Source organism: Rhinoraja longicauda, chromosome 19, assembly GCF_053455715.1.
Source record: "Rhinoraja longicauda isolate Sanriku21f chromosome 19, sRhiLon1.1, whole genome shotgun sequence".
Lineage (NCBI taxonomy): Eukaryota > Metazoa > Chordata > Chondrichthyes > Rajiformes > Arhynchobatidae > Rhinoraja > Rhinoraja longicauda.
The window spans coordinates 34,026,099-34,050,291 of NC_135971.1; the positions used below are offsets into that span (position 1 = coordinate 34,026,099).

The 24,193-nt window shown below is 43.2% G+C and overlaps 2 protein-coding genes across 2 annotated transcripts; both read right to left on the bottom strand.

Moving 5' to 3' along the window:
* Positions 1-3,562: 3,562 nt before the first annotated feature.
* On the bottom strand, positions 3,563-6,244 carry LOC144602957 (putative G-protein coupled receptor 139). Its single transcript, XM_078416080.1, has 2 exons — positions 6,092-6,244; positions 3,563-4,507 (listed from the first exon to the last, which is right to left on the bottom strand). Exons 1-2 carry the CDS (start codon positions 6,242-6,244, stop codon positions 3,563-3,565), a joined length of 1,098 nt encoding a protein of 365 aa, XP_078272206.1.
* Positions 6,245-17,944: 11,700 nt separating this feature from the next.
* LOC144602958 (putative G-protein coupled receptor 139) lies at positions 17,945-20,624 on the bottom strand. Its single transcript, XM_078416081.1, has 2 exons — positions 20,472-20,624; positions 17,945-18,889 (listed from the first exon to the last, which is right to left on the bottom strand). The coding sequence occupies exons 1-2, from the start codon at positions 20,622-20,624 to the stop codon at positions 17,945-17,947; spliced, it is 1,098 nt and encodes a 365-aa protein (XP_078272207.1).
* Between the last annotated feature and the right edge of the window lie 3,569 nt (positions 20,625-24,193).

Here is a 24,193-nt window from a genome sequence, read left to right on the forward strand (position 1 = left end):
CACAGAATCTCTTGTCTCGAGTATGTGAATAGTGGACCAGAGGACATAGGTTTAAGCGGAATGGGATTAGGTTTAACAGGAATCTGAGAGGTAACTTTTTCGCACAAACGGCGGTGGGGGTATGGAATAAGCTGCCAGAGGAGGTAGTTGAGGCAGGGACTATCCCAAAGTTTAAGAAACTTTTCGACTAGTAAATGAACAGGGCATGTTAGGAGGGATGGAAGCCAACGCGGGCAGATGGGACCAGTGCAGCTGGGCATGTGGCCCGGTGTGGGCAAGTTGCGCCAAAGGGCCTGTTTCCGAGCTGTATCACTCTATGACTCTATGACTCTATGACACAGCCTTCTGTGCCAACAACATGTGAGATTTGACGTGATTTATATGATCCAGAATAGACAACGTGTCTTTACATATGCCTATAACTAGTTATACAGCGAAGACTGTCGTTTGTCAGCATTCCACTGATGCATGCAGCAGTTTAGTGCTTCTCTGAACATTACAAGAGCAGATTCTACCGTATTCTTCTGTGCTCCGCGGCATTATCCTCCTTGCCTCAATCTCTTCGCCGAAGACTCCAGACGCATACCCCATGCACATTTCACCTACACACAGACTCTCTCACCAACACGGACGCTCCGTCATGATTTGCCTTATTTTAATGTGCTGCTGAATTAGCCAATGGCGATCACGCAATCAATTCACTGGTAACCTTAAAATGTGTCGTGCAGTACTTTGTTTGCAATGTTTGTTAACAAATGGCAACAAACCAATCAAACGTGAAAGCCACCGTTAGCCACGCAGAGCAAGCAAACGAAATGTAAAGCAGTACGAGATGAAGAATCTACGGAGTGTAATTGGTAAATGAGTGTGGAACAATGATGTCTTTAATCTCCAGCACAATTGCGTCAAACGTCGAGACGCAGTAGACAGCTACTATCATTCACACCATTCTCCAACGGCTACTAAAGAAGATGAGAGCCCATGGAATCAGAGGGAAGATACTAGCATAGATAGCTAATTTGCTGGTTGGCAGAAAGAAGAGTGGCAATAAAGGAGGCTTTTTCTGGTTGGCTGCCACTGGTCGCTGCTGGTGCCCTAATCTTCAAGTTGTCTATCAATGATATTGTCGAGGTGGCGGGCAGACGGTGTAGAGGAAGCAGGGGCTCTGCAGAAGGACTTGGACAGATTGGAAGCGTGGACAATGACTTGACAAATGGAATACCACGTAGCAGAGTGTAGGGTCATGCACTTCGGTAGTGGCAATAAAGGCAGACATAGTTTTTTCTGAATGCGCAGAGAATTCAGAAATAGGAGGTACAAAGGAGCTTGGGGGGTGTTGGTGCAGTCTGGACAAAGGTTAATTTGCACGTCGAATCCAGAGTAAGGAAGGCAAATGTAATGGTAGCATTTATTTGGAGAGGACTAGAAGATAAAAAGCAGGGATGCTTTCTTAGGTCAAATCACATTTGGATCATTGTTTGCAGTTTTGAGGAGCATATCAGAGGAAGGAAATTGAAGCTACTAACTTTATCCACCGTTGACCTACCAATAAAAACTGGTGCTTGGTCTCCTGACTTCTGTTAAGGTCCCCTTCATTCTCGAGTATGCGCCACCTCCAGCGTCAAGAAATGAAACTGTGATCTGGATACAGGAAATATGACGGGGCTTAATATCTAACGTTGGAGGGGATCCAGAGGAGGTTTACGAAAACGATCCAAGGAATAATTGGGTTAACGTATGATGAACGTTTGACCGCACTTGGTCTATAGTTCAGAAGGATGAAGGGGAACCTAATTGAAACTTAACGGACTACCGAATAGTGAAAGGCCTGGTTAGAGTGAACGCGGAGAGGATATTTCCACAGGTGGGTGTCTGTGATCAGAGGTCATAGCCTCAGAGTAAAAGCTCGTACCATTAAAAAGGAGACGAGGAGGATTTTCTTGAGTCAGAGGGTAGTGAATCTGTGGAATGCCTTGCCACATAATGCTGTGAAGGCCAAGTCTATTGATATTGAAGTCGAAGATGGGTAGATTCTTGAACAGTAAGGGTGTCAGGGACAATGGGGAGGAGGCAGGAGAATGGAGTTGAGGGAAGGATAGATCAGAGCAGACGATGGGCCGAATAGCCTAATTCTGCTCCTATAACATATGAATTTGAACTTCTCCATCCGTGTCTTTCCATTCGCATTTCCTCCAAATATATCAACAGTGATTGTTAACATTTCACCACATTTCCTCAGCTAACACATCCATCGCGCGTGTTTAGAGCCTGACTTCGTCTGTGCCTAATCACGTGCTTACCCGTTCTATTCTGCATAGCCATTCGTTTTCCCTAGCCCTGACGAAGCACTGACTCAGTTGCATTGCCTACATATGCTCTCTCACCTCTCAAATATGTTTCTGGTTTTACTACAATGTGCACCATTGCCACTAAAAAATGCGAAGACCATCGACATATAACAACGGACTTGGTACTCCAGCATTTTGTGATACCTTCGATTTGTACCAGCATCTGCAGTTATTTTCCTACACTTGCAGGTTTAATGTATCCTTCCCAAATAAGGGTAACAGATCTCCCGAGAAACACCACTATTCACAAGCCTCCAGCGAGAGAAAAAAACAACCTTACACACCACTGTCTGCTTCCTTCGCTGAAGCTAAATATTTATTCAAACGGTTAACGAGGGAAAGGCCGTAGACGTTGTCCATATAAACTTAAGCAGGACCTTTGATTACGATCCGCACAGTAGGTTGCTCTGGAAGCTTAGAGCGCATGTGCACCAGGGTTAGCTGGTTGACAGAATAAAGATTTGGCTTCAGCGAAGGAAGCACACTATGGTGTGTAAGGATGTTTTACTTGCTGGAGTACGTCTTCCAAAAACTCAATCAAATTCTAACGATACAATCTCCCACGTACAAAAGAATAGTGACAGCTCCTAATAACCCCCCTATCCATATACCTTATACTTCAGATTCCCCGCTAGTAACTTGCTGACCGCATATATTAGGTTCGCTGATCTACAGTTCGCAAGGTTTTTTGTGCAGCCCTTCTTAAATAGGTCCACACCGTATATTTACAACTATTGTTTTATTTCCATGCTTAAAAAGTAGTTATGATTCTTTATAATTGAATTTAAAATGTTTTACAATGACAGAAACATGCACCAAGTTACTGGCATTGTTTGGAAATGGACGTAATGCCATATGATTAAAAAGTTAATGCTACACAGCTATGCAATAAACCAAGCTCCAGTACAATTAGTCGAACAAAGCGGGCGATATACGGTGCTTACAGGAGAATTTCTACTGTCCTTTTGAAGAATGTTGAAGTGGCGTTGCGTTTCACGCTTCGAAGCAACAGATATACTGGTCTCATTTTTTATTTATTTCAAGTGCGAAATATTGTGTGGCATCCAATATGATTAAACGTTAGAAACACGAAGATGCTTTTAGAATTCGATAATAAGCTCCACGAAATAATTTCTGCAGATTTCTCTTTCTGCTTCTGAAATCAACTACAATAGTTATAGCTATAATGTATGCAGCATTACAGAACAAATATTTTATTTCAATATGTGGCCCAGGAATGCAACAGGACGTTTGATCACATTCTTTATTTCGTCTCTGAACTTTCTCTGGGACACCGCGTAAATGAAAGTGTTTGTGCAAGTACTTAAACATCTTAACATATATCCAAATTTTTCGGCAACGGTAAAAGAGTCATTGTAATCGCTTTCCATAAACTGAGTGTCTGTAAACTGTACACATATGAAGCAGGCAAAGATTACCACCCATAACAGAAGAAAATTCCCAGATATTGCGGCCAGTAGAATGATTGATTTCCTTCGGTCCTCCACCTCTTGGTCAGTCTGGAGCTTCTCACTGTTCTTTCCTCGGAGTTTGCTCCTCACTCTATTGGCCATGATGATTTGTTTAATGGTCAATGAATTGAGCAGGAGAATCAACGCAAATGGTGCGAATGGTGTTAAGACGGTTTCGAACCATAAGTATGCAGCCCAAAACGGTGAGGTGTAGAAGCTTGCTTTTACAAAACAGGACCACGGTACATTGTCAATTATTTCACGCGGTTCATATATAAAGTAGACTGGAATCTTTTGTAAAATGCTCAAACAACAAACTGTTATTATAACTCTTGATGCAATCTTTGGAGTGCAGTATCTTGTTCGCAGATTCTGAGAACATATAGCAATATGTCGATCAAATGTGAAAGTGACAGTCAGCCAAACGGAACAATCAATAGAAAAATAAAGCAGGGCCAGGTTAAGGCTACAAACAGGAGTGTAATTAAGGAATGAATGTGGAAAATATGCCTCTTTTATTTCATAAAGAATAGCTTGAAATATTAAAACCATAAGGTCAGCTGCTGCCATCCACACGAGATATCGCGTGATGCATCTAGAAAGGCCACACTTTCCACACGACAGGATGTATATTGTCATTATGTTAGCTGAAAACGAGAAGGTAAAATAAAAGAAATTAACAATTCCCTTTCATCTGTGAACAACAACAGCCAATCTCGTTGCCGCAATTTGTATTAACTTCACTCAAATAATTTTGCTTCGAACTTGCAGAATAAAAAACTAAGTATGAAAAATGTTTTATTTTCAGATCCACTTCCTCGTTTCTCACAACAGATGTTCAAAGTGCAGATGTTTAAGTAAGATGGACAACTACGAACTTCCATATGCCCAATAATTATATTTCAATAAAGTCAGTTATAATTGTGTTGCTCTGATTAAACCGCGAGAAGGTTTCTTTTGACGAGCCAGTCCAAACTCCATTTGCTGCCGTTTCATCCTCCGAATTCCTAATTAGCGATGTGTAGATTATTAAAGTATAATGTCGGATACTACTTATAGTCAAGATATCATATACAAATTTCGTAACTTTCCCGCGTTTCATAGCAAATCCATGGAATAGGAGAATGCTCTCCACAATATTTTATATTTGTTTGCATCTACAAACGATAGATTGTTTGATTGTTCTGAGGACCACGTTGGGACTTTTGGGGTTAAATGGCATATTCCTTTTTCACAAAGAATCATAGCAAATTGTTAGCCTCTATTACGACTTTAATCAGAGCAGAAACGTAGTCTTATTGAATTGTATAGGGACTTGTTGGGACAACGCCCAGAGCACAAACTAGTTTTGGTCTCCTTACCTAAGAATGGAAATACGTGCCTTGGAGGGAGCGTTTGGATATTTGCCGTATTAGCTTCCGTCGTGGCGAGTTACCCTTGCGATGAGAAGTTAAACGTGCAGAAATTGTGCTGCTCTCAATTCAGTGGCAGGCGTAAAGCTCATGGGATGGTTACATTTCAAATCCTGATTTTTACCTCAACATTTAATTGCTCTCTGCTGGCTCAAGAGTGGGTTCAGTAGTGAAATAATACACAGTAGAAAGTGAGTGAGAGAGAGGGGGGGGGAGAGAGAGAGAGAGAGAGAGAGAGAGAGAGAGAGAGAGAGAGAGAGAGAGAGAGAGAGAGAGAGAGAGAGAGAGAGAGAGAGAGAGAGAGAGAGAGAGAAAGAGAGAGAGAGAGATGAGAGAGAGAGAGAGAGAGAGAGAGAGAGAGAGAGAGAGAGAGAGAGAGAGAGAGAGAGAGAGAGAGAGAGAGAGAGAGAGAGAGAGAGAGAGATATGTCAACAGCAAGTGTGAGAATGAAAGTAAACCAAGCCCCCGCTATACTAAAGTAATACACGCGGTAAGTATATACGTTCAACCCAGAGTGTCTTAACAATATGACTGAATGTTGTGAACGATCGGAAGTTTTATATTTTTATTCTTGTTGAAAATATTTTCCTGCAACGCCAAACCATCCAAGCCTCTCTGTTCGGTGGACGTCATCGTTGACCCTTGCACGGGCAGCATTCAGAAGCAGCCACAACTAGCTCATCGGGAGGATAACGTTGAATGTTAAGCAACACATAAGTCCTGTCCAATATTTGTGCTACCCATGTTAGTAAATGCGGCGATATTGCTGCCCTCAATGAATTCGTTCAACAGGAGGAATTACAAACCTACTTTTTTATCAGGATCTCGCCCTTTTCCTTGCTAATATTATAAGTTGCACAGGGTATTCTGCATTCATAGATTTAACGTCCAGTTTAACGACATGAAACTTGATGAAACCTGACCAGTTGAAGACATCAACACAGGATCGAATTAGCCACTTTGTGGACGACAAAACGAAGAGGCTCTGATCTCCAAAGCAGGGTAATCGCATCGCCAAACCACAAGTCCGAGCAGCAGTGAACAGCTCTTATGGAAACGCCATTTGCGAACATGCCCATAATTTGGCTTTCGCGAACAGGAATAGAAAATGAAACAGATGATAGAAACTCAGATGGAAATCCACAAACCGGACGAAAGCGTCACATGCTGGATTATCTGATTCCCATACAATTAGATAAAGTGAAAATTATTACGTTGCTCTTCAGTTACAGAAGATAGAAATCCGAGGACGAGAGAGAGAGAGAGAGAGAGAGAGAGAGAGAGAGAGAGAGAGAGAGAGAGAGAGAGAGAGAGAGAGAGAGAGAGAGAGAGAGATCTGTCCATAGCAATGACAATGCCAAAAGTAACAATGCTTTAAAAAAGGAGGGAATAACTTACCAGGAACACCGATTATTGCAAGAATAGGATAATACACGTATTTAATCTGTGTTATTAACGGCTGATTCATTGCGGCGACCCGACGATTAACGTGATGTTGCTATGGATGTGCTTGGCAATTGCTTTCTGAATAGTGTCGTATTTATATCCCAGCAAAATCTCTGGTGACATTTTAATGTTGCGTAATCATTAGAATATTGTTTTTGAACTGTTTCGCGGATTTAACGTCATGGGTAAAAAGTCTGCCTTTCCATTGATGAAATGCATTAATGCTGCCATTTAAAGTAGACACATGTGCACATGTGCCTGCGTTTTCAACTCGATCCACCATTTTCCTTGCTTAATAACAAGTGGTTTACTTGAAGGAGTCTAAAGTCGCATAAGTGATTTGAAATATATTAAATGTAGTCAGGTTTTGTCAGCTTAATAGAATTGTGCATATCCGATCAAAATGGTAAATCCGCTTGATTAAAGTGTCCTGCCTCAGCTCTTGTCTTTGCTAAATCTCTTAATAAAGACCATCCACTGCATTCTTAAAATTGATGAGTGCTTGCGTTACTAAGGAAAACAAGATGCACTAGAAAATTCAAATCCGGCTGACAAACCAAGGATCAGTTCGGATTTTGTTGATCTAACGTGAGAGCTGGAACAAAACCATATTGGAAATAGGTTCACCCCAAACTTTCCAAAAGCATCGATAACCCAGACGTCAGTTTCATCTCAGTTTGAACATGGTTAGTTATTTCATGACAAATCAATATTTTTTTCTCTCTCTCTTTTCTCAACTACACTTGTCCAAACTGGCCGCGTTTTGTCCACGTCCCTCTAAACGCACCCTATCCATGTACCTATCCAAATGTCTTTTAACTGGTTTTCTTTTAATAATACCTGTGAACTACCTCCTTTGGCAGCTTGCAAAATATATTCCCCGCCGTCTGTGTAATACGGTTACCGCTCGGGTTCCTGTTAAATCTTTCCCGCTATTAAATCTGAATATGCTGGTTATTGATTAATTTAGTCTGGGTACAATAATTTGTGCACTCCGCCAATTAATCCCCTCATGACTTTATACACCTCTATTCAGCATCGTGTGCTCCGAAGACCTATCCCGTCCTATCTCAGAGTCAAGCCTTCAAACCTGACTAATCTTCTGGAATTTTTTGAGGATGTAACTAGGAAAATGGACAAGGGAGAGCCAGTGGATATTGTGTACATGGACTTTCAGAAAGCCTTTGATAAGTTCCCACATAGGAGATTAGTGGGCAAGATTAGAGCACATGGTATTAGGGGTAAGGTGCGAACATGGATAGAAAATTGGTTGGCAGACAGGAAACAAAGAGTAGGGATTAACGGGTCCCTTCCAGAATGGCAGGCAGTGACTAATGGGGTACCGCAAGGCTCGGTGCTGGGACCGCAGCTATTTACAATATACATTAATGACTTAGATGGCGGGATTAAAACTAACATTTGAAAATTTGCGGACGACACAATGCTGGGTGGCAGTGTGAACTGTGAGGAGGATGCTGTAAGGATGCTGGGTGACTTGGACAGGTTGCGTGAGTGGGCAGATGCATGGCGGATGCAGTTTAATGTGAATAAATGTTGGTGGTAAGAACACTAAGGCAGATTATTATCTGAATGGTGTCAAGTTAGGAATTGGGGAAGTGCAAAGAGATCTTGATGTCCTTGTTCATCTGTCATTTAAAGTTAGCATGGAGGCACAGCAGGCAGTGAAGAAAGCTAATGGCATGTTGGCCTTTATGACAAGATGAGTTGTATATAGGAGCAAAGAGGTCGTTCTGCAGTTGTACAGGGCCCTAGTGAGACCGCACCTGGAGTACTATGTGCAGTTTTGGTCTCCAAATTGGAGGAAGAACATTTTTGCTATTGACGGCGTGCAGCGTAGGTTCACTAGGTTAATTCCCGGAATGGCGGGACTGTCGTACGTTGAAAAACTGGAGCGACTTTGCTTGTATACGCTGGAACGTAGAAGGATGAGAGGGGATCTTAAAGAAACATTTAAGATTATTAAGGGATTGGACACGTTAGAGGCAGGAAACATGTTCCCAATGTTGGGGGAGTCCACAACCAGGGCCCACAGTTTAAGAATAATGGGTTGGTCAGTTAGAACGGAGATGAGGAAAAACTTTTCCGGTCAGAGAGTTGTAAATCTGTGGAATTCTCTGCCTCAGAAGGCAGTGGGGCCAAGTCTCTGGATGCTTTCAAGCGAGAGCTGGATAGAGCACTTAAAGATAGCGGAGTGAGGGAGTATGGGGAGAAGACAGGAACGGGGTACTGATTGTGAATGATCAGCCATGATCACATTGAATGGCTGTGCTGGCTCTAAGGGCCGAATGGCCTACCCCTGCACCTATTGTGCATTGTCTATTGTCCAAGCCCATTCTCCCCCGATTGCTCAGTTTGGCCGTGCGGCCAGCTCTATGACGAGTCCTGGTGGTTCCAACGTTCTTCCATTTAAGAATGACGGAGGCCACTGTGCTCTTCGGGAACTGCAATGCGGCAAACATTGTTTCCCATCCTTCCCCAGATCTGTGTCTCGACACAATCCTGTCGCGGAGGTCTACGTATAATTCATTCGTCTTGATGGCTTGGTTTTTGCTCTGAGATGCACTGTCAAATGTGGGACCTTTTATAGACAGGTGTATGCCTTTCCAAATAATGTCGAGTCAATTTAATTTACCTCTGGTGGACTCCAATCAAGCTGTAGAAACATCTCAAGGATAATCAATGGAAACAGGATGAACATAAGCACGATTTTGAGTGTCATAGCAAAGGGTCTGAATACTAATGTAAATGTGGTATTTCAGTTATTTCTTTTTAGTTACTTTGCAAAAATTACTAAACAACTCTTTTCGCTTTTTTTATTATAGGGTATTGTGTGTAGATTGACGATTAAAAAAATGAATTTGATCCATTTTAAAATAAGGCTGTAACGTAGCAAAATGTGGAAAAGGTGAAGGGGTCTGAATACTTTCTCAATGCACTGCAAGCAGAAAGAACTAGTCCATGGTACACAAATGCTGGAGTGACAGAGGGGTCGGGCAGCATCCCTGAAGAACTAGCAAATGTGACGTTTCTGGACCAATCCATTCTTCAGACTATGTACGTGATCGTGAACGGTGGAGATCGTTGTGCTCTGATTTGGAAGTAGGATTACGATCGTGCAGAAGATAGACACAAAATGCTGCAGTCACTCAGCGTGACAGGCAGCATCTCTGGAGAGACGGAACATGAGTGAGGTTTCGGGTCGAGACCCTTCTTCAGACTGTTGTCAGGGGAGAGGGAGATACATGTATAAGGACGTGTAAGGTGTGAAAACAGGACAAAGGGAATGGAGATCAAAGAACATGTAGAATAGGTCATTATTAGCTGGGAGAATGTAAAAAGAAAGCAGAGATTAAATATGGTCGGAGACAGTAAGACTGGTGGGAGAATTGAGAAGGGGGAGCGATGGAGTGAAAGGGAAAGCAAGGGTTAATTGAAGTAAGAGAAGAAAATGTTCATACCGCTGGGGTGTAAGCTGCCCAAGCGAAATATGAAGTGCTGTTCCTCCAATTTCCACTGGGCCTCACTCTGACAGTGGAGGATACACAGGACAGAAAGGTCAGTGTGCGAATGGGAGCGGGAGTTTAAGTATTTAGTAACCGGGAGCTCAGGTAGGTCTCGACGGACTGAACGGAGGTGTTCATCGAAACGATCGCCGAGGCTGCGCTTGATCTCGCTGATTTCCAAGATTCCACACCTGCAACAGCGGATACAGTACTTGAGGTTGTAGGAGGAGCAAGTGAACCTTTGCCTCATCTGAAAAGGCTGTCAGGGTCCTTGGACGGAGTCGGGGGCGGGGGGGAGGGGGGTATAGGGACAGGTGTTGCATTTCCTGCGGTTGCAGGGGAAAGTACCTGGGGAGGGGGTGATTTAGGTGGGAAGGGGCGAGTTGACCAGGGGCTGCGGGGGGAACAGTCTGTACGGAAAGCGGAAAGGGGTGGAGATGGGAAGGTGTGGCTTGTGGCCGGATCCCGTTGGAGGTGGCGAAAATATCGGTGGATTGGGTGCTGTATGCGACGGCTGGTGGGGTGGAAGGTGAGGACTAGAGGGACTCTGTTCCTGTTACCGCTGGGGAGAGGAGGAGCAAGTGCGGAGCTGCGGGATATCGAGGAGACCCGAGTAAGGGCCTCATCTATGATGGCGCTACTTGCAATTGTGCGGGCTGGTTCAAAAACCTGACACTTGTAGATTGCGGTGCCTCCTCATATTCAAATCCAAATGAAATGCAGACGTATTTGACTGCACTACGATTACCCATTTATCCGTTCCTTCAACAAAGCTGGAAGAGGAAATTTTCCAGAGGAGTTTGGACGTAGTGATAACGCAAATATAAGCCCAATTGCACATCGTTCGCCTCATTTTCCCCATTTTAAATTTCATCTCACCCACGAATTTGCGTCCGGATATCAAACGCCACTGAAGAAGAACACGTTCGACTATTTTAGATAAATATTGGTTGAGTTTCAAGCTACTCCTAGTCTGTGAAAATAGGCAATCAAATAAATGTAATGGAGGCATTCAGAAACCACGTTACGTGTTGTGTAGGAGTTTGTGTCGGGAAACTGCATATTCTTGTACACAATCATTGGACGACTTTCTGAAGATAGCGTCGCAAAGGACAGTTTGTCTACTCAAACAGATGGACGAAACAGGCTACGATTGCTGAATGGTGTTATTAAGATAGAGTGTAACGTCTCCAGTGGGATTCATAGAGGAAATCTATTATGATAGTGGGAGTTTCGAATTCAACGGATCTGTCTTCACTGAGGAAGATACACACAATCTCCCAAATGTTCTAGGGGCCGGAGAACCTAGGGTGATGGAGGAACTGAAGGAAATCCACATTAGGCAGGAAATGGTTTTGGGTAGACTGATGGGACTGAAGGCTGATAAATCCCCAGGGCCTGATGGTCTGCATCCCATGGTACTTAAGGAGGTGGCTCTAGAAATAGTGGAAGCATTGGAGATCATTTTTCAATGTTCTATAGATTCAGGATCAGTTCCTGTGGATTGGAGGATAGCAAATGTTATCCCACTTTTTAAGAAAGGAGGGAGAGAGAAAACGGGTAATTATAGACCAGTTAGTCTGACATCGGTGGTGGGGAAGATGCTGGAGTCAATTATAAAAGACGAAATTGCTGAGCATTTGGATAGCAGTAACGGGATCATTCCGAGTCAGCATGGATTTACGAAGGGGAAATCATGCTTGACAAATCTACTGGAATTTTTTGAGGGTGTAACTAGGAAAATTGACAGGGGAGAGTCAGTGGATGTGGTGTACCTCGACTTTCAGAAAGCCTTCGACAAGGTCCCACATAGGAGATTAGTGGGCAAAATTAGGGCACATGGTATTGGGGGTAGGTTACTGACATGGATAGAAAATTGGTTTGCAGACAGAAAGCAAAGAGTGGGGATAAATGGGTCCCTTTCGGAATGGGAGGCAGTGACCAGTGGGGTACCGCAAGGTTCGGTGCTGGGACCCCAGCTATTTACGATATACATTAATGACTTAGACGAAGGGATTAAAAGTACCATTAGCAAATTTGCAGATGATACTAAGCTGGGGGGTAGTGTGAATTGTGAGGAAGATGCAATAAGGCTGCAGGTTGACTTGGACAGGTTGTGTGAGTGGGCGGATACATGGCAGATGCAGTTTAATGTAGATAAGTGTGAGGTTATTCACTTTGGAAGTAAGAATAGAAAGGCAGATTATTATCTGAATGGTGTCAAGTTAGGAGGAGGGGGAGTTCATCATCATCATATATATACAGCCGGAAACAGGCCTTTTCGGCCCACCAAGTCCGTGCCGCCCAGCGATCCCCGTACATTAACACTATCCTACACCCACTAGGGACAATTTTTACATTTACCCAGCCAATTAACCTACATACCTGTACGTCTTTGGAGTGTGGGAGGAAACCGAAGATCTCGGAGAAAACCCACGCAGGTCACGGGAGAGAACGTACAAACTCCTTACAGTGCAGCACCGGTAGTCAGGATCGAACCTGAGTCTCCGGCGCTGCATTCGCTGTAACGCAGCAACTCTACCGCTGCGCTACCGTTCAACGAGATCTGGGTGTCCTAGTGCATCAGTCAATGAAAGGAAGCATGCAGGTACAGCAGGCAGTGAAGAAAGCCAATGGAATGTTGGCCTTCATAACAAGAGGAGTTGAGTATAGGAGCAAAGAGGTCCTTCTACAGTTGTTCCGGGCCCTGGTGAGACCGCACCTGGAGTACTGTGTGCAGTTTTGGTCTCCAAATTTGAGGAAGGATATTATTGCTATGGAGGGCGTGCATCGTAGGTTCACTAGGTTAATTCCCGGAATGGCGGGACTGTCGTATGTTGAAAGGCTGGAGCGATTGGGCTTGTATACACTGGAATTTAGAAGGATGAGGGGGGATCTTATTGAAACATATAAGATAATCAGGGGATTGGACACATTAGAGGCAGGAAACATGTTCCCAATGTTGGGGGAGTCCAGAACAAGGGGCCACAGTTTAAGAATAAGCGGTAGGCCATTTAGAACGGAGATGAGGAAGAACTTTTTCAGTCAGAGAGTGGTGAAGGTGTGGAATTCTCTGCCTCAGAAGGCAGTGTAGGCCAGTTCATTGGATGCTTTCAAGAGAGAGCTGGATAGAGCTCTTAAGGATAGCGGAGTGAGGGGGTATGGGGAGAAGGCAGGAACGGGGTACTGATTGGGAGTGATCAGCCATGATCGCATTGAATGGCGGTGCTGGCTCGAAGGACTGAATGGCCTACTCCTGCACCTATTGTCTATTGTCTATTGTCTATTAGATATATTGTGTAAGCAATTCTCCGCTCTTACGTGTCAGACGATCATTGGACATTTTCTGACCTTCTGACGGATCACAGAATCTCTTGTCTCGAGTATGTGAATAGTGGACTAGAGGACATAGGTTTAAGCGGAATGGGATTAGGTTTAACAGGAATCTGAGAGGTAACTTTTTCGCACAAACGGCGGTGGGGGTATGGAATAAGCTACCAGAGGAGGTAGTTGAGGCAGGGACTATCCCAAAGTTTAAGAAACTTTTCGACTAGTAAATGAACAGGGCATGTTAGGAGGGATGGAAGCCAACGCGGGCAGGTGGGACCAGTGCAGCTGGGCATGTGGTCCGGTGTGGGCAAGTTGCGCCAAAGGGCCTGTTTCCGAGCTGTATCACTCTATGACTCTATGACTCTATGACACAGCCTTCTGTGCCAACAACATGTGAGATTTGACGTGATTTATATGATCCAGAATAGACAACGTGTCTTTACATATGCCTATAACTAGTTATAGAGCGAAGACTGTCGTTTGTCAGCTGATGCATGCAGCAGTTTAGTGCTTCTCTGAACATTACAAGAGCAGATTCTACCGTATTCTTCTGTGCTCCGCGGCATTATCCTCCTTGCCTCAATCTCTTCGCCGAAGACTCCAGACGCATACCCCATGCACATTTCACCTACACACAGACTCTCTCACCAACACGGACGCTCCGTCATGATTTGCCTTATTTTAATGTGCTGCTGAATTAGCCAATGGCGATCACGCAATCAATTCACTGGTAACCTTAAAATGTGTCGTGCAGTACTTTGTTTGCAATGTTTGTTAACAAATGGCAACAAACCAATCAAACGTGAAAGCCACCGTTAGCCACGCAGAGCAAGCAAACGAAATGTAAAGCAGTACGAGATGAAGAATCTACGGAGTGTAATTGGTAAATGAGTGTGGAACAATAATGTCTTTAATCTCCAGCACAATTGCGTCAAACGTCGAGACGCAGTAGACAGCTACTATCATTCACACCATTCTCCAACGGCTACTAAAGAAGATGAGAGCCCATGGAATCAGAGGGAAGATACTAGCATAGATAGCTAATTTGCTGGTTGGCAGAAAGAAGAGTGGCAATAAAGGAGGCTTTTTCTGGTTGGCTGCCACTGGTCGCTGCTGGTGCCCTAATCTTCAAGTTGTCTATCAATGATATTGTCGAGGTGGCGGGCAGACGGTGTAGAGGAAGCAGGGACTCTGCAGAAGGACTTGGACAGATTGGAAGCGTGGACAATGACTTGACAAATGGAATACCACGTAGCAGAGTGTAGGGTCATGCACTTCGGTAGTGGCAATAAAGGCAGACATAGTTTTTTCTGAATGCGCAGAGAATTCAGAAATAGGAGGTACAAAGGAGCTTGGGGGGTGTTGGTGCAGTCTGGACAAAGGTTAATTTGCAAGTCGAATCCAGAGTAAGGAAGGCAAATGTAATGGTAGCATTTATTTAGAGAGGACTAGAAGATAAAAAGCAGGGATGCTTTCTTAGGTCAAATCACATTTGGATCATTGTTTGCAGTTTTGAGGAGCATATCAGAGGAAGGAAATTGAAGCTACTAACTTTATCCACCGTTGACCTACCAATAAAAACTGGTGCTTGGTCTCCTGACTTCTGTTAAGGTCCCCTTCATTCTCGAGTATGCGCCACCTCCAGCGTCAAGAAATGAAACTGTGATCTGGATACAGGAAATATGACGGGGCTTAATATCTAACGTTGGAGGGGATCCAGAGGAGGTTTACGAAAACGATCCAAGGAATAATTGGGTTAACGTATGATGAACGTTTGACCGCACTGGGTCTATAGTTCAGAAGGATGAAGGGGAACCTAATTGAAACTTAACGGACTACCGAATAGTGAAAGGCCTGGTTAGAGTGAACGCGGAGAGGATATTTCCACAGGTGGGTGTCTGTGATCAGAGGTCATAGCCTCAGAGTAAAAGCTCGTACCATTAAAAAGGAGACGAGGAGGATTTTCTTGAGTCAGAGGGTAGTGAATCTGTGGAATGCCTTGCCACATAATGCTGTGAAGGCCAAGTCTATTGATATTGAAGTCGAAGATGGGTAGATTCTTGAACAGTAAGGGTGTCAGGGACAATGGGGAGGAGGCAGGAGAATGGAGTTGAGGGAAGGATAGATCAGAGCAGACGATGGGCCGAATAGCCTAATTCTGCTCCTATAACATATGAATTTGAACTTCTCCATCCGTGTCTTTCCATTCGCATTTCCTCCAAATATATCAACAGTGATTGTTAACATTTCACCACATTTTCTCAGCTAACACATCCATCGCGCGTGTTTAGAGCCTGACTTCGTCTGTGCCTAATCACGTGCTTACCCGTTCTATTCTGCATAGCCATTCGTTTTCCCTAGCCCTGACGAAGCACTGACTCAGTTGCATTGCCTACATATGCTCTCTCACCTGAATGGCAGATTATTATCTGAATGGTGTCAAGTTAGGAGGAGGGGGAGTTCAACGAGATCTGGGTGTCCTAGTGCATCAGTCAATGAAAGGAAGCATGCAGGTTCAGCAGGCAGTGAAGAAAGCCAATGGAATGTTGGCCTTCGTAACAAGAGGAGTTGAGTATAGGAGCAAAGAGGTCCTTCTACAGTTGTACCGGGCCCTGGTGAGACCGCACCTGGAGTACTGTGTGCAGTTTTGGTCTCCAAATTTGAGGAAGGATATTCTTGCTATGGAGGGCGTGCAGCGTAGGTTCACTAGATTAATTCCCGGAATGGCGGGACTGTCGTATGTTGAAAGGCTGGAGCGATTGGGCTTGTATACACTGGAATTTAGAAGGATGAGGGGGGATCTTATTGAAACATATAAGATAATTAGGGGATTGGACACATTAGAGGCAGATAACATGTTCCCAATGTTGGGGGAGTCCAGAACAAGGGGCCACAGTTTGAGAATAAGGGGTAGGCCATTTAGAACGGAGATGAGGAAGAACTTTTTCAGTCAGAGGGTGGTGAAGGTGTGGAATTCTCTGCCTCAGAAGGCAGTGGAGGCCAGTTCGTTGGATGCTTTCAAGAGAGAGCTGGATAGAGCTCTTAAGGATAGCGGAGTGAGGGGGTATGGGGAGAAGGCAGGAACGGGGTACTGATTGATAGTGATCAGCCATGATCGCATTGAATGGCGGTGCTGGCTCGAAGGGCTGAATGGCCTACTCCTGCACCTATTGTCTATTGTCTATTGTCTATTGTCACCTCTCAAATATGTTTCTGGTTTTACTACAATGTGCACCATTGCCACTAAAAAATGCGAAGACCATCGACATATAACAACGGACTTGGTACTCCAGCATTTTGTGATACCTTCGATTTGTACCAGCATCTGCAGTTATTTTCCTACACTTGCAGGTTTAATATATCCTTCCCAAATAAGGGTAACAGATCTCCCGAGAAACACCACTATTCACAAGCCTCCAGCGAGAGAAAAAAACAACCTTACACACCACTGTCTGCTTCCTTCGCTGAAGCTAAATATTTATTCAAACGGTTAACGAGGGAAAGGCCGTAGACGTTGTCCATATAAACTTAAGCAGGACCTTTGATTACGATCCGCACAGTAGGTTGCTCTGGAAGCTTAGAGCGCATGTGCACCAGGGTTAGCTGGTTGACAGAATAAAGATTTGGCTTCAGCGAAGGAAGCAGACAGTGGTGTGTAAGGTTGTTTTTTTCTCTCGCTGGAGGCTTGTGTGTAAGGATGTTTTACTTGCTGGAGTACGTCTTCCAAAAACTCAATCAAATTCTAACGATACAATCTCCCACGTACAAAAGAATAGTGACAGCTCCTAATAACCCCCCTATCCATATACCTTATACTTCAGATTCCCCGCTAGTAACTTGCTGACCGCATATATTAGGTTCGCTGATCTACAGTTCGCAAGGTTTTTTGTGCAGCCCTTCTTAAATAGGTCCACACCGTATATTTACAACTATTGTTTTATTTCCATGCTTAAAAAGTAGTTATGATTCTTTATAATTGAATTTAAAATGTTTTACAATGACAGAAACATGCACCAAGTTACTGGCATTGTTTGGAAATGGACGTAATGCCATATGATTAAAAAGTTAATGCTACACAGCTATGCAATAAACCAAGCTCCAGTACAATTAGTCGAACAAAGCGGGCGATATACGGTGCTTACAGGAGAATTTCTACTGTCCTTTTGAAGAATGTTGAAGTGGCGTTGCGTTTCACGCTTCGAAGCAACAGATATACTGGTCTCATTTTTTATTTATTTCAAGTGCGAAATATTGTGTGGCATCCAATATGATTAAACGTTAGAAACACGAAGATGCTTTTAGAATTCGATAGTAAGCTCCACGAAATAATTTCTGCAGATTTCTCTTTCTGCTTCTGAAATCAACTACAATAGTTATAGCTATAATGTATGCAGCATTACAGAACAAATATTTTATTTCAATATGTGGCCCAGGAATGCAACAGGACGTTTGATCACATTCTTTATTTCGTCTCTGAACTTTCTCTGGGACACCGCGTAAATGAAAGTGTTTGTGCAAGTACTTAAACATCTTAACATATATCCAAATTTTTCGGCAACGGTAAAAGAGTCATTGTAATCGCTTTCCATAAACTGAGTGTCTGTAAACTGTACACATATGAAGCAGGCAAAGATTACCACCCATAACAGAAGAAAATTCCCAGATATTGCGGCCAGTAGAATGATTGATTTCCTTCGGTCCTCCACCTCTTGGTCAGTCTGGAGCTTCTCACTGTTCTTTCCTCGGAGTTTGCTCCTCACTCTATTGGCCATGATGATTTGTTTAATGGTCAATGAATTGAGCAGGAGAATCAACGCAAATGGTGCGAATGGTGTTAAGACGGTTTCGAACCATAAGTATGCAGCCCAAAACGGTGAGGTGTAGAAGCTTGCTTTTACAAAACAGGACCACGGTACATTGTCAATTATTTCACGCGGATCATATATAAAGTAGACTGGAATATTTTGTAAAATGCTCAAACAACAAACTGTTATTATAACTCTTGATGCAATCTTTGGAGTGCAGTATCTTGTTCGCAGATTCTGAGAACATATAGCAATATGTCGATCAAATGTGAAAGTGACAGTCAGCCAAACGGAACAATCAATAGAAAAATAAAGCAGGGCCAGGTTAAGGCTACAAATAGGAGTGTAATTAAGGAATGAATGTGGAAAATATGCCTCTTTTATTTCATAAAGAATAGCTTCAAATATTAAAACCATAAGGTCAGCTGCTGCCATCCACACGAGATATCGCGTGATGCATCTAGAAAGGCCACACTTTCCACACGACAGGATGTATATTGTCATTATGTTAGCTGAAAACGAGAAGGTAAAATAAAAGAAATTAACAATTCCCTTTCATCTGTGAACAACAACAGCCAATCTCGTTGCCGCAATTTGTATTAACTTCACTCAAATAATTTTGCTTCGAACTTGCAGAATAAAAAACTAAGTATGAAAAATGTTTTATTTTCAGATCCACTTCCTCGTTTCTCACAACAGATGTTCAAAGTGCAGATGTTTAAGTAAGATGGACAACTACGAACTTCCATATGCCCAATAATTATATTTCAATAAAGTCAGTTATAATTGTGTTGCTCTGATTAAACCGCGAGAAGGTTCTTTTGACGAGCCAGTCCAAACTCCATTTGCTGCCGTTTCATCCTCCGAATTCCTAATTAGCGATGTGTAGATTATTAAAGTATAATGTCGGATACTACTTATAGTCAAGATATCATATACAAATTTCGTAACTTTCCCGCGTTTCATAGCAAATCCATGGAATAGGAGAATGCTCTCCACAATATTTTATATTTGTTTGCATCTACAAACGATAGATTGTTTGATTGTTCTGAGGACCACGTTGGGACTTTTGGGTTAAATGGCATATTCCTTTTTCACAAAGAATCATAGCAAATTGTTAGCCTCTATTACGACTTTAATCAGAGCAGAAACGTAGTCTTATTGAATTGTATAGGGACTTGTTGGGACAACGCCCAGAGCACAAACTAGTTTTGGTCTCCTTACCTAAGAATGGAAATACGTGCCTTGGAGGGGAGCGTTTGGATATTTGCCGTATTAGCTTCGTCGTGGCGAGTTACCCTTGCGATGAGACGTTAAACGTGCAGAAATTGTGCTGCTCTCAATTCAGTGGCAGGCGTAAAGCTCATGGGATGGTTACATTTCAAATCCTGATTTTTACCTCAACATTTAATTGCTCTCTGCTGGCTCAAGAGTGGGTTCAGTAGTGAAATAATACACAGTAGAAAGTGAGTGAGAGAGAGGGGGAGAGAGAGAGAGAGAGAGAGAGAGAGAGAGAGAGAGAGAGAGAGAGAGAGAGAGAGGAGAGAGAGAGAGAGAGAGAGAGAGAGAGAGAGAGAGAGAAAGAGAGAGAGAGAGATAGAGAGAGAGAGAGAGAGAAGAGAGAGAGAGAGAGAGAGAGAGAGAGAGAGAGAGAGAGAGAGAGAGAGAGAGAGAGAGAGAGGAGAGAGAGAGAGAAAGATATGTCAACAGCAAGTGTGAGAATGAAAGTAAACCAAGCCCCCGCTATACTAAAGTAATACACGCGGTAAGTATATACGTTCAACCCAGAGTGTCTTAACAATATGACTGAATGTTGTGAACGATCGGAAGTTTTATATTTTTATTCTTGTTGAAAATATTTTCCTGCAACGCCAAACCATCCAAGCCTCTCTGTTCGGTGGACGTCATCGTTGACCCTTGCACGGGCAGCATTCAGAAGCAGCCACAACTAGCTCATCGGGAGGATAACGTTGAATGTTAAGCAACACATAAGTCCTGTCCAATATTTGTGCTACCCATGTTAGTAAATGCGGCGATATTGCTGCCCTCAATGAATTCGTTCAACAGGAGGAATTACAAACCTACTTTTTTATCAGGATCTCGCCCTTTTCCTTGCTAATATTATAAGTTGCACAGGGTATTCTGCATTCATAGATTTAACGTCCAGTTTAACGACATGAAACTTGATGAAACCTGACCAGTTGAAGACATCAACACAGGATCGAATTAGCCACTTTGTGGACGACAAAACGAAGAGGCTCTGATCTCCAAAGCAGGGTAATCGCATCGCCAAACCACAAGTCCGAGCAGCAGTGAACAGCTCTTATGGAAACTCCATTTGCGAACATGCCCATAATTTGGCTTTCGCGAACAGGAATAGAAAATGAAACAGATGATAGAAACTCAGATGGAAATCCACAAACCGGACGAAGGCGTCACATGCTGGATTATCTGATTCCCATACAATTAGATAAAGTGAAAATTATTACGTTGCTCTTCAGTTACAGAAGATAGAAATCCGAGGACGAGAGAGAGAGAGAGAGAGAGAGAGAGAGAGAGAGAGAGAGAGAGAGAGAGAGAGAGAGAGAGAGAGAGATCTGTCCATAGCAATGACAATGCCAAAAGTAACAATGCTTTAAAAAAGGAGGGAATAACTTACCAGGAACACCGATTATTGCAAGAATAGGATAATACACGTATTTAATCTGTGTTATTAACGGCTGATTCATTGCGGCGACCCGACGATTAACGTGATGTTGCTATGGATGTGCTTGGCAATTGCTTTCTGAATAGTGTCGTATTTATATCCCAGCAAAATCTCTGGTGACATTTTAATGTTGCGTAATCATTAGAATATTGTTTTTGAACTGTTTCGCGGATTTAACGTCATGGGTAAAAAGTCTGCCTTTCCATTGATGAAATGCATTAATGCTGCCATTTAAAGTAGACACATGTGTCTACATGTGACATATGTGTCTACATGTGACACATGTGCACATGTGCCTGCGTTTTCAACTCGATCCACCATTTTCCTTGCTTAATAACAAGTGGTTTACTTGAAGGAGTTTAAAGTCGCATAAGTGATTTGAAATATATTAAATGTAGTCAGGTTTTGTCAGCTTAATAGAATTGTGCATATCCGATCAAAATGGTAAATCCGCTTGATTAAAGTGTCCTGCCTGAGCTCTTGTCTTTGCCAAATCTCTTAATAAAGACCATCCACTGCATTCTTAAAATTGATGAGTGCTAGCGTTACTAAGGAAAACAAGATGAACTAGAAAATTCAAATCCGGCTGACAAACCAAGGATCAGTTCGGATTTTGTTGATCTAACGTGAGAGCTGGAACAAAACCATATTGGAAATAGGTTCACCCCAAACTTTCCAAAAGCATCGATAACCCAGACGTCAGTTTCATCTCAGTTTGAACATGGTTAGTTATTTCATGACAAATCAATATTTTTTTCTCTCTCTCTTTTCTCAACTACACTTGTCCAAACTGGCCGCGTTTTGTCCACGTCCCTCTAAACGCCCCCTATCCATGTACCTATCCAAATGTCTTTTAACTGGTTTTCTTTTAATAATACCTGTGAACTACCTCCTTTGGCAGCTTGCAAAATATATTCCCCGCCGTCTGTGTAATACGGTTACCGCTCGGGTTCCTGTTAAATCTTTCCCGCTATTAAATCTGAATATGCTGGTTATTGATTAATTTAGTCTGGGTACAATAATTTGTGCACTCCGCCAATTAATCCCCCTCATGACTTTATACACCTCTATTCAGCATCGTGTGCTCCGAAGACCTATCCCGTCCTATCTCAGAGTCAAGCCTTCAAACCTGACTAATCTTCTGGAATTTTTTGAGGATGTAACTAGGAAAATGGACAAGGGAGAGCCAGTGGATATTGTGTACATGGACTTTCAGAAAGCCTTTGATAAGTTCCCACATAGGAGATTAGTGGGCAAGATTAGAGCACATGGTATTAGGGGTAGGGTGCGAACATGGATAGAAAATTGGTTGGCAGACAGGAAACAAAGAGTAGGGATTAACGGGTCCCTTCCAGAATGGCAGGCAGTGACTAATGGGGTACCGCAAGGCTCGGTGCTGGGACCGCAGCTATTTACAATATACATTAATGACTTAGATGGCGGGATTAAAACTAACATTTGAAAATTTGCGGACGACACAAGGCTGGGTGGCAGTGTGAACTGTGAGGAGGATGCTGTAAGGATGCTGGGTGACTTGGACAGGTTGCGTGAGTGGGCAGATGCATGGCGGATGCAGTTTAATGTGAATAAATGTTGGTGGTAAGAACACTAAGGCAGATTATTATCTGAATGGTGTCAAGTTAGGAATTGGGGAAGTGCAAAGAGATCTTGATGTCCTTGTTCATCTGTCATTTAAAGTTAGCATGCAGGCACAGCAGGCAGTGAAGAAAGCTAATGGCATGTTGGCCTTTATGACAAGATGAGTTGTATATAGGAGCAAAGAGGTCGTTCTGCAGTTGTACAGGGCCCTAGTGAGACCGCACCTGGAGTACTATGTGCAGTTTTGGTCTCCAAATTGGAGGAAGAACATTTTTGCTATTGACGGCGTGCAGCGTAGGTTCACTAGGTTAATTCCCGGAATGGCGGGACTGTCGTACGTTGAAAAACTGGAGCGACTTTGCTTGTATACGCTGGAACGTAGAAGGATGAGAGGGGATCTTAAAGAAACATTTAAGATTATTAAGGGATTGGACACGTTAGAGGCAGGAAACATGTTCCCAATGTTGGGGGAGTCCACAACCAGGGCCCACAGTTTAAGAATAAGGGGTTGGTCAGTTAGAACGGAGATGAGGAAAAACTTTTCCGGTCAGAGAGTTGTAAATCTGTGGAATTCTCTGCCTCAGAAGGCAGTGGGGCCAAGTCTCTGGATGCTTTCAAGCGAGAGCTGGATAGAGCACTTAAAGATAGCGGAGTGAGGGAGTATGGGGAGAAGACAGGAACGGGGTACTGATTGTGAATGATCAGCCATGATCACATTGAATGGCGGTGCTGGCTCTAAGGGCCGAATGGCCTCCTCCTGCACCTATTGTGCATTGTCTATTGTCCAAGCCCATTCTCCCCCGATTGCTCAGTTTGGCCGGGCGGCCAGCTCTATGACGAGTCCTGGTGGTTCCAAAGTTCTTCCATTTAAGAATGACGGAGGCCACTGTGCTCTTCGGGAACTGCAATGCGGCAAACATTGTTTCACATCCTTACCCAGATCTGTGTCTCGACACAATCCTGTCGCGGAGGTCTACGTACAATTCATTCGTCTTGATGGCTTGGTTTTTGCTCTGAGATGCACTGTCAAATGTGGGACCTTTTATAGACAGGTGTATGCCTTTCCAAATAATGTCGAGTCAATTTAATTTACCTCTGGTGGACTCCAATCAAGCTGTAGAAACATCTCAAGGATAATCAATGGAAACAGGATGAACATAAGCACGATTTTGAGTGTCATAGCAAAGGGTCTGAATACTAATGTAAATGTGGTATTTCAGTTATTTCTTTTTAGTTACTTTGCAAAAATTACTAAACAACTCTTTTCGCTTTTTTTATTATAGGGTATTGTGTGTAGATTGATGATTAAAAAATGAATTTGATCCATTTTAAAATAAGGCTGTAACGTAGCAAAATGTGGAAAAGGTGAAGGGGTCTGAATACTTTCTCAATGCACTGCAAGCATAAAGAACTAGTCCATGGTACACAAATGCTGGAGTGACAGAGGGGTCGGGCAGCATCCCTGAAGAACTAGCAAATGTGACGTTTCTGGACCAATCCATTCTTCAGACTATGTACGTGATCGTGAACGGTGGAGATCGTTGTGCTCT

Excerpts from the sequence above, each read along its gene's own strand:
- LOC144602958 (XM_078416081.1), bottom strand. The coding sequence starts at position 20,624 with ATGCGATTACCCTGCTTTGGAGATCAGAGCCTCTTCGTTTTGTCGTCC. Across the intron at positions 18,890-20,471 it reads CTATGAATGCAGAATACCCT|GGAATTGTTAATTTCTTTTA; the intron begins GTGCAACTTATA and ends CACAGATGAAAG.
- LOC144602957 (XM_078416080.1), bottom strand. The coding sequence starts at position 6,244 with ATGCGATTACCCTGCTTTGGAGATCAGAGCCTCTTCGTTTTGTCGTCC. Across the intron at positions 4,508-6,091 it reads CTATGAATGCAGAATACCCT|GGAATTGTTAATTTCTTTTA; the intron begins GTGCAACTTATA and ends CACAGATGAAAG.